Genomic DNA, 14,748 nt, shown 5'->3' on the forward strand with positions numbered 1-14,748 from the left:
GTAAAAGACCAAGTCCATGTTATGGCAAGAACAGCTGAAATAAGGAAAGAGAAATGACATGAAGGTTAGTCAATGCCAAAATTTTCAAGTACTTTTGAAAGTTTCTTCAAGTGCAGTCGCAATAAACCATCAAGCGCTATGATTAAACTGGCTCTTATGAGGACCGCCACAGGAAAGGAAGACCAGCGTTACCTCTGCTACAGAAGATTAGTTCATTAGAGTTAACTGCAGATTGCAGCCCAAATAAATGTTTCACAGAGTTCAAGTAACAGACACATATCAACATCGTAAGAGGAGACTGCGTGAATCAGGCCTTCATAGTCGAATTGTGCAAAGAAATCACGACTAAAGGACACCAATAAGAAGAAAATACTTGCTTGAGCCAAGAAACACAAGCAACGGACCAGTGGAAATCTGTCCTTTGGTCTGATTTTTGGTTCCAACCGACGTGTCTTTGTGAGACGCAGAGTAGGTGAACGAATTATCTCCGCATGTGTGGTTCCCACCCTGAAACATGAAGGGGGAGGTGTGATGGTGTGGGTGTGCTTTGCTGGTGACACTGTTGTGATTTGTTTTTCGAATTCAAGGCACACTTAACCCACATGGCTAATGTATGGAAAGTTACTGAGTGAGACAACGAGGAGTGCAGAAAGATTACATTCTGTCAAAACATGTTAAACCTCATGGCTCCTAAGGAGGGAGACAAAGGACAACAGTCAGGTTTCAGTCACTGATAAGGTAAGACAGTCGTGGATTAGGGAGGAGCGAGCAAATCGGCCCGAGGTCAGGTCAGATGAAGTGAGAAGGAACAGTCCTACCCCACACACATGTAATTCCATGCCCACGAAGGTTCTAGCATGAGGCAAGGCCATGACTACACCAGTGAGTAGAACCAATTAAGTTCCTCACAGAGATGTATTGGCTGTCTAGATGTGCAAGGAGTTGACTCCACCTAGTAGGGGTGTATAAATATATGTGCTTGTGTAAACATGCATTTGTCTTTGCAGCTGTATGACCCAGTAGGTGGCTTAAACATGGTTTGAGCTTTTTCTAGTTGTCCGTGAGTGTGTTCAGAACCTAACAATAATTTCAAAATCTTAGCTAGCAAGCTAGACAAGCAGTCATCATGAAGTCGACAATCTACTGGGAAATCCTTTTCAATCGCTGTCATATGAAGATGAATTATAAATAAAACGTACCGGTGCACATCAGCCATTGGACATAAACATTACAAAACAAGTTGGAAATCGAAATAGCCCATGTGCCTCACCCTAATAACTTGGTCCCTTCTGACTTGGTGGTGCACATGTAGCCTATAGCCTGTTTTAGAGAAATGTCATCATAAAATATTGTAAGAGCTTTCAATGTCTGCTTATTTATCCCCTTTATTTATCCTACAGTTCTTACTTTGTGTACAGGGAAAATACTGTAAGAATGGCTCATGTTCTGAACTCTGTCGCTGTACAAATAGTAATATTGACTACGTCCGTTTTAGCTCGCTCATTAATGTCTTAATCGACATTTCGGATTGCCTCTTTTCCGCTCATCATTCCCTTATGCCATAGTTTGTACATTTCAATTGTCAGTAGAAACCACATTTGTTTAAGCAATCAGCCATACAAGCAATTTTTTTTTAAAGGCAGTAAATGAGGTTGAATGAACTGTTTCGCTGCCAGGGAAGGCTCCACTGATCCCAGGTGTTAACTTCTTAAGGTATAGGGGGCAGCATTTTCACTTTTGGATAAATAGCGTGCCCAATTTCAACTTCCTGCTACTCATGCCAAGAATATAAGATATGCATATTATTAGTAGATTTGGATAGAAAACCCTCTGAAGTTTCTAAAACTGTTTGAATCATGTCTGAGTATTACAGAACTTATGTAGCAGGCAAAACCCCGAGGACTAACCGTTCAGAATAAAACCATTTTTGAGGTCTCTGTCTGTTCATTCAGTTCTCATTGGCAAACAATATTTCTTAGGAACTTGTTTTCAGTTCCACTGGATGTCACCAGTCTTTGAAATTTGGTTGAGGTTATTCCTTTGTGCAATGAAGAAGTCTGGCCATCTAGGAACTGCGTAACACTGTTGAGAGTAGCGCAAGACTTGAAAAGTAGCTTGGTTTGTTGTGTTCCTGTATTGAACACAGACAGACCCGTCTTCAATTTGATCGATTATTAACGTTTAAAAATACCTGAAGTTGTATTACAAAAGTAGTTTGAAATATTTTGGCAAAGTTTATAGGCAACTTTTGAAATATTTTGTAGTGACGGTGCGCAATTTGGAAGCTGTTTTTTTCTGGATCAAACGGGCCAAATAAATTGACATTTTGGATATATATGGACAGAATGAATCGAACGAAAGGAGCAATTGTGATGTTTATGGGACATATTGGAGTGCCAACAAAAGAAGCTCATCAAAGGTAAGGCATGTTTTATATTTTATTTATGCGTTTTGTGTAGCGCCTGCAGGGTTGAAATAGGCTACCCCTTTGTTTACTGTTGTGCTATCATCAGATAATAGCTTCTTATGCTTTCACCGAAAAGCCTTTTTAAAATCTGACATGTTGGCTGGATTCACAACGAGTGTAGCTTTAATTGAGTATCTTACATGTGTGATTTAATGAAAGTTTGATTTTTATATAATTTGTTTTGAATTTGCCGCTCTGCATTTTCCCTGGCTTTTCCCTGGCAAGCGTCCCCTATACCATAAGAAGTTAAGGATTCACTCCATGGTACTGAAATGAAGCTCTGCTGTTGGGATAGCTTTATGTAGGCCGGTACCGTTTGTCACCGTTATAGTCCAATTAATACATTGTTTAGTGTTGTGTTGTGTAGTGGGTTTGCTGGCATGCATCTAAAACCATTTTTTTGCCCCACTAAGATTTACATGCTAAAATTGTCACTGGCCTTTATACTTTGTAAAGACTTGATAAATATTTTGAGTGACCAGTGTAATTTCTCACTAAAAGATGGACATGCCATTGGTAGACATTCCAGCAGTACCTGTTGTTCCTTAAAACTTATTCGGGATAGGGGGCAGTATTCGGAAGTTTGGATGACTGAGGTGCCCAAAGTAAACTGCCTGTTACTCAGGCCCAGAAGCTAGGATATGCATAAAATAATGTCTGTGAGTATAAGAGAACTGATATGGCAGGCGAAAACCAGAGGAGAATCCATCCAGATTTTTTCTTTTGAGCTCACCACTCATTGACATGGCTGTCTATGGGAATATCAATGGAATACCTCCTTTATTGCAGTTCCTAGGGCTTCCAGTAGATGTCAACAGTCTTTAGAAAGAGTTTCAGGCTTGTTTTTTGAAAAAATAATTTGTAGTTTTTCTAGGTGGCTCCCATTTTGGCTGTAGTGTTGTGGCGTGTATCGGTGAGGGTGCGCATTTTGTTATTTATCTCCAGTAATGTAAATAGCGCTGTCCTCGCATGGTATGCTTTCGCTGTAAAGCCTTTTTGAAATCTGACAAAGCGGCTGGATTAACAAGAAGTTATGCTTTTAAACGATGTAAGGCACTTGTATTGTCATGAATGTTTAATATTCTGAATTTTGTATTTTGAATTTCGCACTCCGCAATTTCACCGGATGTTGTCGAGGTGGGGCGCTAGCGGCACGCTTATTCCAAAGTTAAGGTATGAAAATAGCCTAGAACAGGGACAGGCATTTTCGATGGGGGTCGGAGCCACAAAACAATGGAACTCAACATGAGGGGCAGCAGTGGCTCATGGGTCTGCGTACCCACATCCATACCCCATTATTTTTTAATGAACATCCATAATGTACTTTTTACTCCATACATTTTCCCTGACACCCAAAAGTACTTGTTTATATTTTGAATGCTTAGCAGATCAGAGACATTTTCCAATTCACGCAAGAGAGCATCCTTGGTCTGCTCTACTGCCTCTGATCTGGTGGACTCACCAAACACACATGCTTAATTTGTAAATGATGTTGTGGTGTGCCCCTGGCTATCTGTAAATAAAATAAAAACAAGAAAATGGTGCCATCTCGTTTGCTTAATATATTCTTAGAAGTCTAAGCCGTTGAGGGAGGGGGGTTCTAAGCAGACATATAGAATTGTTTTAAGAAGGTCATACCATGGATCATCATCCATTTAGGACCCCTTTAGATATAAAAAATAGATATTGAATTTGGCCTTCACTACTATTGCCCATAAAAACACATTGAATAACACATTCATAAATGGCCAAAAAGACATAAGGGTTTGAAGCGTCTGTCCTATATCTCGGAGATATTAGAAAGGAAATAAATATTTTTTCTTTTACACAGGAATTATAGGTAAATATATATTATTTTCGCACCTATTCATTTGTATGCGTTACCTTAGACGAGTCGGAGAACACCATCGTGTTCGTGAGACTCTCCTTTTCCTACAGGGGGTCATATTTGGTTTTTCTAGGTCTAACCTCTCACAGATTCCCCGGTACTGCTGCTCATTCCCTACACCATCTCTGGAGGACTACGTCACCGGCCTCTAGGCGTCACTGAACTGTTTTAATACGCACACCTGGTTCCCATTTCCCCTGATTAGTAATTGTATACAGTATTTGTGCCCTCTGTTCACCATTGTCTTGTCGGTTATTGTTCCCATGTCCGTTGGTCTATGAGTACCTGTGCTTTGTTATTTTGTGTTGCGTGTACTGTGCACTTTTTATTACAGGTCTTGTCCTGTGTATTGTTGTGCATTTGTTATTACGGGTCTCGACACCGTGTAGTGTATTGCGGGTCTCGCCCCCGTGTATTTATTAGGTTTTACCTCGCTCTTTTGTTTGGGTTACATCCCTGTGTTTTTGTATACGTGTTTGTTTTGGGCTTCGTCCCTGTGCCTTTCATGGCAGGTACTCATCACACTGTTTTCACATTGCACGAGGGTGGAGAGAACTTTTGCGTAAATGCACAAATGCTTCACAATATCTGTGACAAGATCAGCCTCTTGTTTAGCACTCGCTCTGTACTTTCCTTGTTTTCACCACTGTTTATGGTCATGCCATATCACTGAGTCTCAGTTTACACCTTTTATTTTATGTTAGTGTCTGATCTCATCTCTGATTCAGACACTTTACACCTACATATTGTGGGAGGACCACCAGAGGGCAGGCTGGGCTCACAGATAGTAGCCCGACAAGGCATGGGAGACAAGGTAACCATAGGCAATTAAGCACAGCTGATGGTGCAAATGACATATTCTCCTTCCCCTATAAGAGAGAGTAAGGAACCAGCAGAGGGGGGGAACTATCTCTGGAAGATGGCCACCGAGACAGAGGAGCTATCCATGAAGAACCACTAAGACGGTGACATTCCCGTAACTTTTGTTGTAGTTTAAAGATAATCGTATTGTGTTCCTATTTGATCTGAAGAAGATGTATGTTTTTTCCTTGGGAGATTTTCATTGATTATGTTGGAGTGTTTGTGTTGACCAAATGCCCTCAATAGAGACCTGTGTTCAATCAAGAAAATCTACTCCTGACTCGTTTATTCCACGTTTCCGCTTTAGAGTGACGCCCAATTACTTGCTCCGCTCACACAATATGATAATCACAAACATGCCTCACATCTTTCAAAAATAAATATATTCCAAATACATGTTGAACAAATATTATGTTTGATTCACTATTCAATTTGCATCATTGGCATACAAACTCAAGTGGTAATTTACCTTAGATGTAGCCTACATCCTTTATACGGTATGTTTTATAGAAATGTGGCAAAACACATTGGAGCGGTTTCCTGGACACAGATTAGGCCTAGTCCTAGACTAAAAAGCTAAGCCTAGTCCTAGACTAAAAAGCTAAGAATATCCAATGAAAATAATTTTGAGTCCAGGACTAGACTTAATCTGTGTCCGGGAAACTGGCCCTCAGGAAAAACTCTTTCTCCAATATGTTACTGGTTACGTCTTTCCGGTATGTCCTGTGGTGTCTCTCACCTCTGGGCTAAGCACAGCTGTGCTGTCGCTGGGTATGTCCTCCTCATACCCCTTGTTTAGGTAACTCTCTGTCTCCTGTCCATTGCTGGCCTCGCTCGGACACTTGCCGTAGGAGTGATGGGGACTGTCGCTGTTTTGGGACAGGTTGCACTTGGCGTCGCCCAGGTCTGATGGTGTGTAGGACATCCGCGGGGAGCCGTCCTCGTCCTGGTACGGTGGTGGTTGAAGCTCATCCAGCGGGGGCGTTCGCCTCATCCTCTGGATGCAGTTCGCTGTTTGGGGGGAAGGAGAAGAGATCATCAAACACAAACAAAATTACTTTGGCAGGCTCAAGCCCAAACCTGTCTCTTCCTGTACCCTTGTTGAGTGACAATCTCCTACAATTGTAAGGGATTGATTTGGTGTATTGTCACATTCAAGCCAATCTTAAAAATTAGTTTCTATCTAATTTCTGCTAGTCCTTTCTTGGATCACATTTTCAGTGTGAAACACTGATATTCAGGCAGTCCCTCCAGGATTTTTTAAATATATGCCACCCATAATCTGTAGGTACTAAAAAGATTAACATACATATCAAATCAAATGTTATTTGTCACAGACCTTACCTTACAGTGAAATGCTTACTTACAAGCCTTTAACAAACAATGCATTTTTAAGAAAAATACCTAAAAAAATAAGAAATAAAAGTAACAAATAATTAAAGAGCAGCAGTAAAATAACAATAGCGAGGCTATATACAGGGGGTACCGGTACAGAGTCAATGTGCGGGGCACCGGTTAGGCGAGGTAATTGAGGTAATATGTACATGTTGGTAGTTATTAAAGTGACAATGCATAGATAAAATCAGAGAGCAGCAGCAGCGCAAAAGAGCAATGCAAAATAGTCTGTGTAGCCATTTGATTAGATGTTCAGGAGTCTTATGGCTTGGGGGTAGAAGCTGTTTAGAACCCTCTTGAACCTAGACTTGGCGCTCCGGTACCGCTTGTCGTGCGGTAGCAGAGAGAACAGTCTATGACTAGGGTGGCTGGGGTCTTTGACAATTTTTAGGGTCTTCCTCTGACACCGCCTGGTATAGAGGTCCTGGATGGCAGGAAGCTTGGCCACAGTGACGTACTGGGCCATACGCACTACCCTGTAAGTGCCTTGCAGTTAGAGGCCAAGCAGTTGCCATACCAGGCAGTGATGCAACCCATCAGGTTGCTCTCAATGTTGCAACTGTAGAACCTTTTCAGTCTCCTGAGGCGGGAATAGGTTTTATTGTGCCTACTTCACGACTGTCTTGGTGTGCTAGGACCATGTTAGTTTGTTGGTGATGTGGACGCCAAGGAACTTGCTCCACTACAGCCACATCGATGAGAATGGGGGCGTGCTCGGTCCTCCTTTTCATGTAGTCCACAATCATCTCCTTTGTCTAGATAACATTGAGGGAGAGCTTGTTGTCCTGGCACCACACAGTCAGGTCTCTGACCTCCTCCCTATAGGCTGTCTCGTTGTTGTCGATGATCAGGCCTACCACTGTTGTGTCATCGGCAAACTTAATGATGGTGTTGGAGTCGTGCCTGGCCGTGCAGTCATGAGTGAACAGGGAGTACAGGGGGAGGGGGGGGGGGGGGGGCTGAACACGCACCCCTGAGGGACCCCCGAGTGGAGGATCAGCATGGTGGACGTGTTGTTACCTGCCTTTACCACCTAGGGGCAGGAAGTCCATAGGAAGTCTAGGATCCAGTTGCAGAGGGAGGTGTTTAGTTTCGGGGTCCTTAGCTTAAGATATGTGATGAGCTTTGAGGGTGCTATGGTGAGTTGTAGTCAATGAATAGCACTCTTGCATAGGTGTTCCTTTTGTCCATGTGTGAAAGGGCAGTGTGGAGTGCAATAGAGATTGTGTAATCTGTGGATCTGTTAGTGGTATGCAAATTGGAGTGGGGTCTAGGGTTTCTGGAATAATTGTGTTGATGTGAGCCATGACCAGCCTTTCAAAGCACTTCATGGCTACAGACGTGAGTGCTACGGGTTGGTAGTCATTTAAGCAGGTTATTTTGGTGTTCTTGGGCACAGGGACTAAGGTAGTCTGCTTGAAACATGTTGGTAATACAGTCTCAGACAGGGAGAGGTTGAAAATGTCAGTGAAGACACTTGCCAGTTGGTCAGTGCATGCTCGGAGTACACGTCCTGGTAATCTGTCTGGCACTGCGGCCTTGTGAATGTTGACCTGTCTTACTCACATCGGCTACGGAGATCGTGATCACACAGTTTTCCAGAACAGCTGATGCTCTCATGCATGTTTCAGTATTACTTTCCTCGAAGCGAGCATAGAAGTAATTTAGCTTGTCTAGTAGGCTTGTGTACATAAAAACCAAGAAAAACACCTGCGGTCCAATCTGCAATTAACCCCCATTAACATCAGTCCAGAGACCCCTGCAAAAAAAACGTTTTATTTTTCTGACTTTCATTTATCTACATGTCCGCCCTTAAACATAGCCTTACAATTATGCGTTTTACAATTTTATTTTCATGATAACCAGGGCTACAAGTAGAACACCATACAATTTGGCATACGGTCCAGTAAAAGGAAAAACCTGATAAAAACAAATTTATATGAATGCTGAAATAGTTTACACATTGGGAAAAAAATATCCAACTAGTCAGTGACAGCTTTGTGGAGTTTGTGACAGCAACCAAGATTGTTTTTTTATATTGAAATAAATCATGCCTTAGTTTTAAAAATAGGAGAAAGATTGTTCAAGCAACGTTTTTTCTTGTATTGGATGTTGGTGAAATTGTTAACTTGCATGCAGAAACCTCTGTTTTAAAACCCTTGGACGCAGTCTACCATTCCGCAATAAGTTTTATCACAGGGGACAATTTTAGGACTCATCATTGTAGTCTGTTCAAAAATGTGGGATGGACCTCTGTCTGTAAGAAGAAAGCTGCATTCCCTTTTATTTATTTCAAAGCAATCTTACAGAAACTCCATCTATATGTAACATCATTCATTAAGATAAGAATCATAAGTTACCAAACCCATTTACAGGAATGAATAACACTAGAGATCCCTTCAGTCTCCACAGATGTACGAAAATCCACGTGTAGTTTTTTTGCCCCTAATTTGTGGAGTTCACTGCAGCTAGATGTACTGTTGCCACTCAGGCAGTTTAAATTATTGATTGAGGACTTCTATGTAGTTGAATGTGATTGCTTTTATTAAATGTTTATTTTTGTTAATTGTGTGCTGAATTACATTGTTTTATACACTTGTATGTTTTAATATTCTGTTTTTATTGTAATGTGTACAGGGCTCTCTTGCAAAATAGATGTTTAATCTCAATGTGACTCCCTGTTTAAATAAAGGTTAAATAAAATAATAAAAACATAAAACTATGAGCCTATTAAAGTATTATAGACACTATGTCCTAGGATTTCCTATGATCTTCTATCTAACGACTCTTGTGTAGCTTGTCAGCATCATAGAGCAAAATATGCATTACTTGTGCGTGTTTGTGAGAGTCTCAGCATTTCATACATAGCTTTTAATAGTTTGTAGCTCAAACCATTCAGGCACTACTGTCACACCCTGATCTGTTTCACCTGTCTTTGTGTGCTTAGCTCCATTCTGTTTTTTTTTTAATCAGGAAAAACTCCCTAGCCCTTAATAATTACAAGGATACTCATAACATGATGCAGCCACCAGTATGCTTGATGTTGGGCTTTTCCCCAAACATAATACTTTGTAATCAGGACAAAAAGTGAACTGCTTTGCAACAGTTGTTGTAGTACAGTATTACTTTAGTGCCTTGTTGCAAACAGAATGCATGTTTTAGAATATTTGTATTCTGCACATTCTTTGTTCTTTTTACTCTGTCAATTAGGTTATTATTGCGAAATAACCATAATATTGATCCATCCTCAGTTTTTTCCTATCACAGCCATTAAACTCTAACTGTTTGAAAGTCAACATTGGACTCATGGTGAAATCCGTGAGCGGATACCTTCCTCTCCGTCAACTGAGTTAGGAAGGACGCCTGTGTCAAAAAGCAGGCGGCGGGTAGCCTAGTGGTTAGAGCTTTGGACTAGTAACCAAAAAGTTGCATGATCAAATCCCCGAGCTGACAAGGTACAAATCTGTCATTTTGCCCCTGAACAAGGCAGTTAACCCACTATTCCTAGGCCATCATTGAAAATAAGATTTTTTTCTTAACTGAATTGTCTAGTTAAATAAAAAAAATAGTGACTGGGTGAATTGATACCCAATGTACTGGTATCCATCTCATTCCACAAAGGGCTGGTTTTCACGTCTCCCTTGTACTAGATGAATTAAGGTCACTAATTGGTAAGGAACTCTCCACGCCTGGTTGTCTAGGGCTTAATTGAAAGGAAAAACAAAAACCAGCAGACACTAGGCCCTCCATGGAATGAGTTTGACACCCCTGGTCCAAAGTGTAATTAATAACTTCCCCATGTTCAAAGGGATATTCAATTTGTGCTTTTTTTACCCATTTACCAATAGGTTCCCTTCTTTGAGAGGCATAAGAAAACCTCCCTGGTCTCATGTGTTTGAAATTCACTGCTTGACTGAGGGACCTTACAGATAATTGTATGTTGGGGTACAGAGATGAGGTAGTCATTCAAAAATCATGTTAAACACTATTATTGCACACCGAATGAATACATGAAACTTATTAGTTGACTTGTTAAGCAATTATTTACTCCTGAACTTATTTAGGCTTTCCATAACAAAGGAATACTTATTGAATAGTTATTGACTCAAGATATTTTAGCTTTTTACATATATATTTTTTTACCTCTTATTTCTTTCTTTAAGTTCGTGGTATCCAATATGTAGTTACAGTCTTGTCTCATCGCTGCAACTCGCGTACGGACTCGGGAGAGGCAAAGGTCGAGAGCCGTGCGTCCTCCGAAACACGACCCAGCCAAGCCGCACTGCTTCTTGACACAATGCCTGGTTAACCTGAAAGTCAGCTGCCCCAATGTGTCAGAGGAAACACCGTACACCTGGCGACCGGGTCAGCGTGCACGCGCCCGGCCCGCCACAGGAGTCGCTAGAGCACGGATGGGACAAGGACATCTCTGCCAGCCAAATACTCCCCTAACCCAGACGATGCTGAGCCAATTGTGCGGCGCCTCATGGGTCTGCCAGTCAAGGCCAGCCCCACAAACAGAGCCTGGACTCAAACCAGGATCCCTAGTGGCACACAGCTTAAAATGTTTTATTAATTTGGAACATTTTCAAAAAACATCATTCAACTTTGACATTATTGGGTATTGTGTAGGCCAGTGACAAAACATCTCGATCTAATCCATTATAAATTCAAACTGTAACACAACCAAATGTGGAAAAAGTCAAGGGCTGTGAATACTTTCTGAAGGCACTGTATTTATTAGAGTTATTGACCTCACAATAAGCCAGATTTAAGGTAACTTACACTGTGGTGATGAAACGTAAAGCAGCAGCCATGGCACAATCAATTGGAAATGGACAGCTCATGGTGCTGAAATAAAATTTGAGTAGGCATAATTCATTTCAACTAGCTGTCAAGACCCGGCTACGAACTTGGGTCTCCGGTGTGAGAAACAGTCACTTAGCAAACTGAGCCACTAATAGTCGGCAGAACCCAGAAGATGAGGCAGACACAGCAGTACTTGAGATGGTGTTTTAATAAGGTAAAAAGGAAAGTAATTCCAAGAGAAAGAGGTAATCCTCCAAGTCAAAAGGTAAATCCACAAGGTGGTAGGTACAGCAGGAAAAAGCATCAAAAGATAATCAAAAATAAATAAACGAGAACAAAAACCGAGTACCACAAGAGAGTCCAACTGGAGCAACAAATGTTCACAGAATCGCTGGGGCTGGGTGCTATCATTCAAACACAGAGCAAAGAACTGAGGAAAACTAAGGGTTTAAATACATTCAAGGGAAACGAGGCACAGGTGCAAATAATAACTGGAAACAAGGGAAAACAAAAGGGTCAAAATGCACAATGGGGGCATCTAGTGGCCAAAACTGGAACAATCCTGGCCAAATCCTGACACTAGCTTCATTTTAATTTGACTTTACAAACAACAACAGGGCTTTGTGTTGGACCCCATTTACGAAATAAGAGGTAGGCCTACCTGTTTGACAGACACAATTAGGCTATAGGCTACTACAGTATACCCATAGATCTGTCAGTCAATTCCTCTAACCACCATACACTCTTTAAATAGTCTACCGTGTCAGTGAAGGGCTGTCAAGTTAAAAACCAATGCTCGAATTGAGGGGTTATGAAAGGGGATGCCATAGGTCTACCTTTTATTAAAAAATATTGCAAAAAGCACAGGACTACCTACCCCTTGTTAGCTTAAGGTTTTGAAGAAAATTAAACACAGAGTACTTTTGCTCTCAATTCCAAGTTAAATTGACCATAGAGCCACAAATGATTTTAAGGATGGCACAATTATCAACCAGCTGTTAAACAATAAAACCCAATGCAGACATCTTAGAGTGGCTCAAAGCAAACTTGCTCGCTCTTTGGAGTCCATCTCATGCAGACTGGAGTAGGATCATGGCCTTTAAGCAGGGCACAAGATACTATTTCAAATATGATATTGAATCTAGCACAAGAATCTTAACCAGGCATGTTCCATTACATCTAACTATGTTATGCCTAAACAGCACACTAAACAGTGTACTCACTGCAAGCGAACAGGACATGTAGTGAAAACTTGTTGGGAGGGATCGTGCCCCCAGGCATTTCAGCTAAGGTGGAGACTCTTACAGTTGCAAGATGCCTGATCTAGGCCTATTTCAGACAACCTTTGAACAAGTAAGAAATTGTCATCTGTATCAAACGCCTTCGACAAGTCAATAAATAAGGCAGCAGAATGATTTTTGTGGTTTAAACAATATAGCACATCATCAAAGACAAGTGAAAATGGCACGGACAGAGAAGGCTGCCTCGCTTCTTGCTCTTAGGAAACTGTTTTTTTTTATGTATTATTTCTTACATTGTTTTTATGTTATTACACACAGCCAGTGAGAACTATTGGATATCAGAGTGGCGGTAACTCACCAGGACTACCAGCATCACAACCAGGAATACGACATTCCTGAAGCAGATCCTTTGTTCGCACCCCCCAAGGCAATTGAACTGATTCCAGAAGCCAACCCAAAACAACGGGTTTAGGAGGCGCGCACAACACGGCTCTCTAGGGATATACTATCCAGCCAGCTGGATTCTCAGTTCATCACGCAGACAGGAATAAACATCTCTCCGGGAAGAAGAAGAGCGAGGGTATATGATTCATGATTAACGACTCATGGTGTAATTATGATAACATACAGGAACTCAAATCCTTATGTTCACGCGATCGAGAATACCTCACAATCAAATGCCGATCGTATGATCTCTCCAGAGAATTCTCATCGGACATAGCCAAGGCTGTGTATATCCCCTGTCAAGCTGATACAAAGACAGCCCTCAAAGAACTCTAATAACTGGTGCATCAAAAATTATTATTTTGCAAAGATTTTACAAACCAATGTAATCTTAGCGACATTTCAAGCAAGAATCATCGTAAGCGTATGAGAACCCCAACAAGTAATACAAACGTAAATGTAGGCTATGTTGAACGGGTGAAGATGGCAATGGCTTTCTTACTGCCGCCAAGAGTCGTGCGCATCTGTGCGTGATGTCAGTGTGTTGTGTACAGGAAAAAGGTCTATTACCAAGGCACACATTTAGGACATTTCAGACATTCAAATTGCTTAGGGACAGAGGTAATGAGAGATACTTCTGTAAATATCTGTAAATAATAAAGTCAATTTTGAATCAAACTTCTGGCATTTACATGAATCAGTCCAATGCCACAGCTGCGGGATTTCAAATCAGACGGAGTCTCTAATACAAACATACTATTCTCAGTTGGTAACCCCTAATTTTTAAATACCATATGGCTAGCTTGAATTGGTAAAATACAATATTTTCTAGAACTGTACCATTGGCCCTATGCCTCGAGTGAGGATGTGGGTTAAAACAAGAGTCAATGATGGGTACCTGTTGCAGGCCTGCAGTATGATGATAATTGTTGGTTGGGATTAACTGAGTGGGACTTGGGGTGTTGGTAAGTCAATGGCTCAGTGCAGCCTTAAAATGCGAGGACCGAGTCCAGGCATAAAGGTGATTTGGATGGACTACATCTTCTCTGTAAAGCATCTTCTCTTTCCGAAAGTTGTCAAAGTTAGTCACAAAAGTAACTCCAACAGAGCTGCAGTAGACTCGTAGCCAGTGTCAGCAACCAACTGAATCTTTCGCTGCCACGACTCAGTGATGGCACTGCGCCTGAAATACACTGCTCAAAAAAATAAAGGGAACACACTGTAACTCCAAGTCAATCACACTTCTGTGAAATCAAATTATCCACTTAGGAAGCAACACTTATTGACAATAAATGTCACATGCTGTTCTGCAAATGGAATAGACAACAGGTGGAAATTATAGGCAATTAGCAAGACACCCCCAATAAAGGAGTGGTTCTGCAGGTGGGGACCACAGACCACTTCTCAGTTCCTATGCTTCCTGGCTGATGTTCTGGTCACTTTTGAATGCTGGCGGTGCTTTCACTCTAGTGTTAGCATGAGATGGAGTCTACAAACCACACAAGTGGCTCAGGTAGTGCAGCTAATTCAGGATGACACATCAATGCGAGCTGTGGCAAGAAGGTTTGCTGTGTCTGTCAGCGTAGTGTCCAGAGCATAGAGGCGCTACCAGGAGACAGGCCAGTACATCAGGAGACGTGGAG

The 14,748-nt window shown here is 41.5% G+C and overlaps 1 protein-coding gene across 3 annotated transcripts in view; it reads right to left on the minus strand.

Moving 5' to 3' along the window:
• Positions 1-14,748, minus strand: part of syt14a (synaptotagmin XIVa) — a 142,648-nt gene that overhangs the window by 36,514 nt on the left and 91,386 nt on the right. For all 3 annotated transcript variants that reach the window (XM_021585679.3, XM_021585678.3, XM_090221717.1), the window contains exon 5: positions 5,956-6,227. In XM_021585679.3, the coding sequence (XP_021441354.1) occupies positions 5,956-6,227 (272 nt within the window). The remainder of the gene's footprint in view (positions 1-5,955; positions 6,228-14,748) is intronic.

This window comes from Oncorhynchus mykiss, chromosome 26, assembly GCF_057628025.1.
Source record: "Oncorhynchus mykiss isolate SJ-2025 chromosome 26, ASM5762802v1, whole genome shotgun sequence".
NCBI classification, from domain to species: Eukaryota; Metazoa; Chordata; class Actinopteri; order Salmoniformes; family Salmonidae; genus Oncorhynchus; species Oncorhynchus mykiss.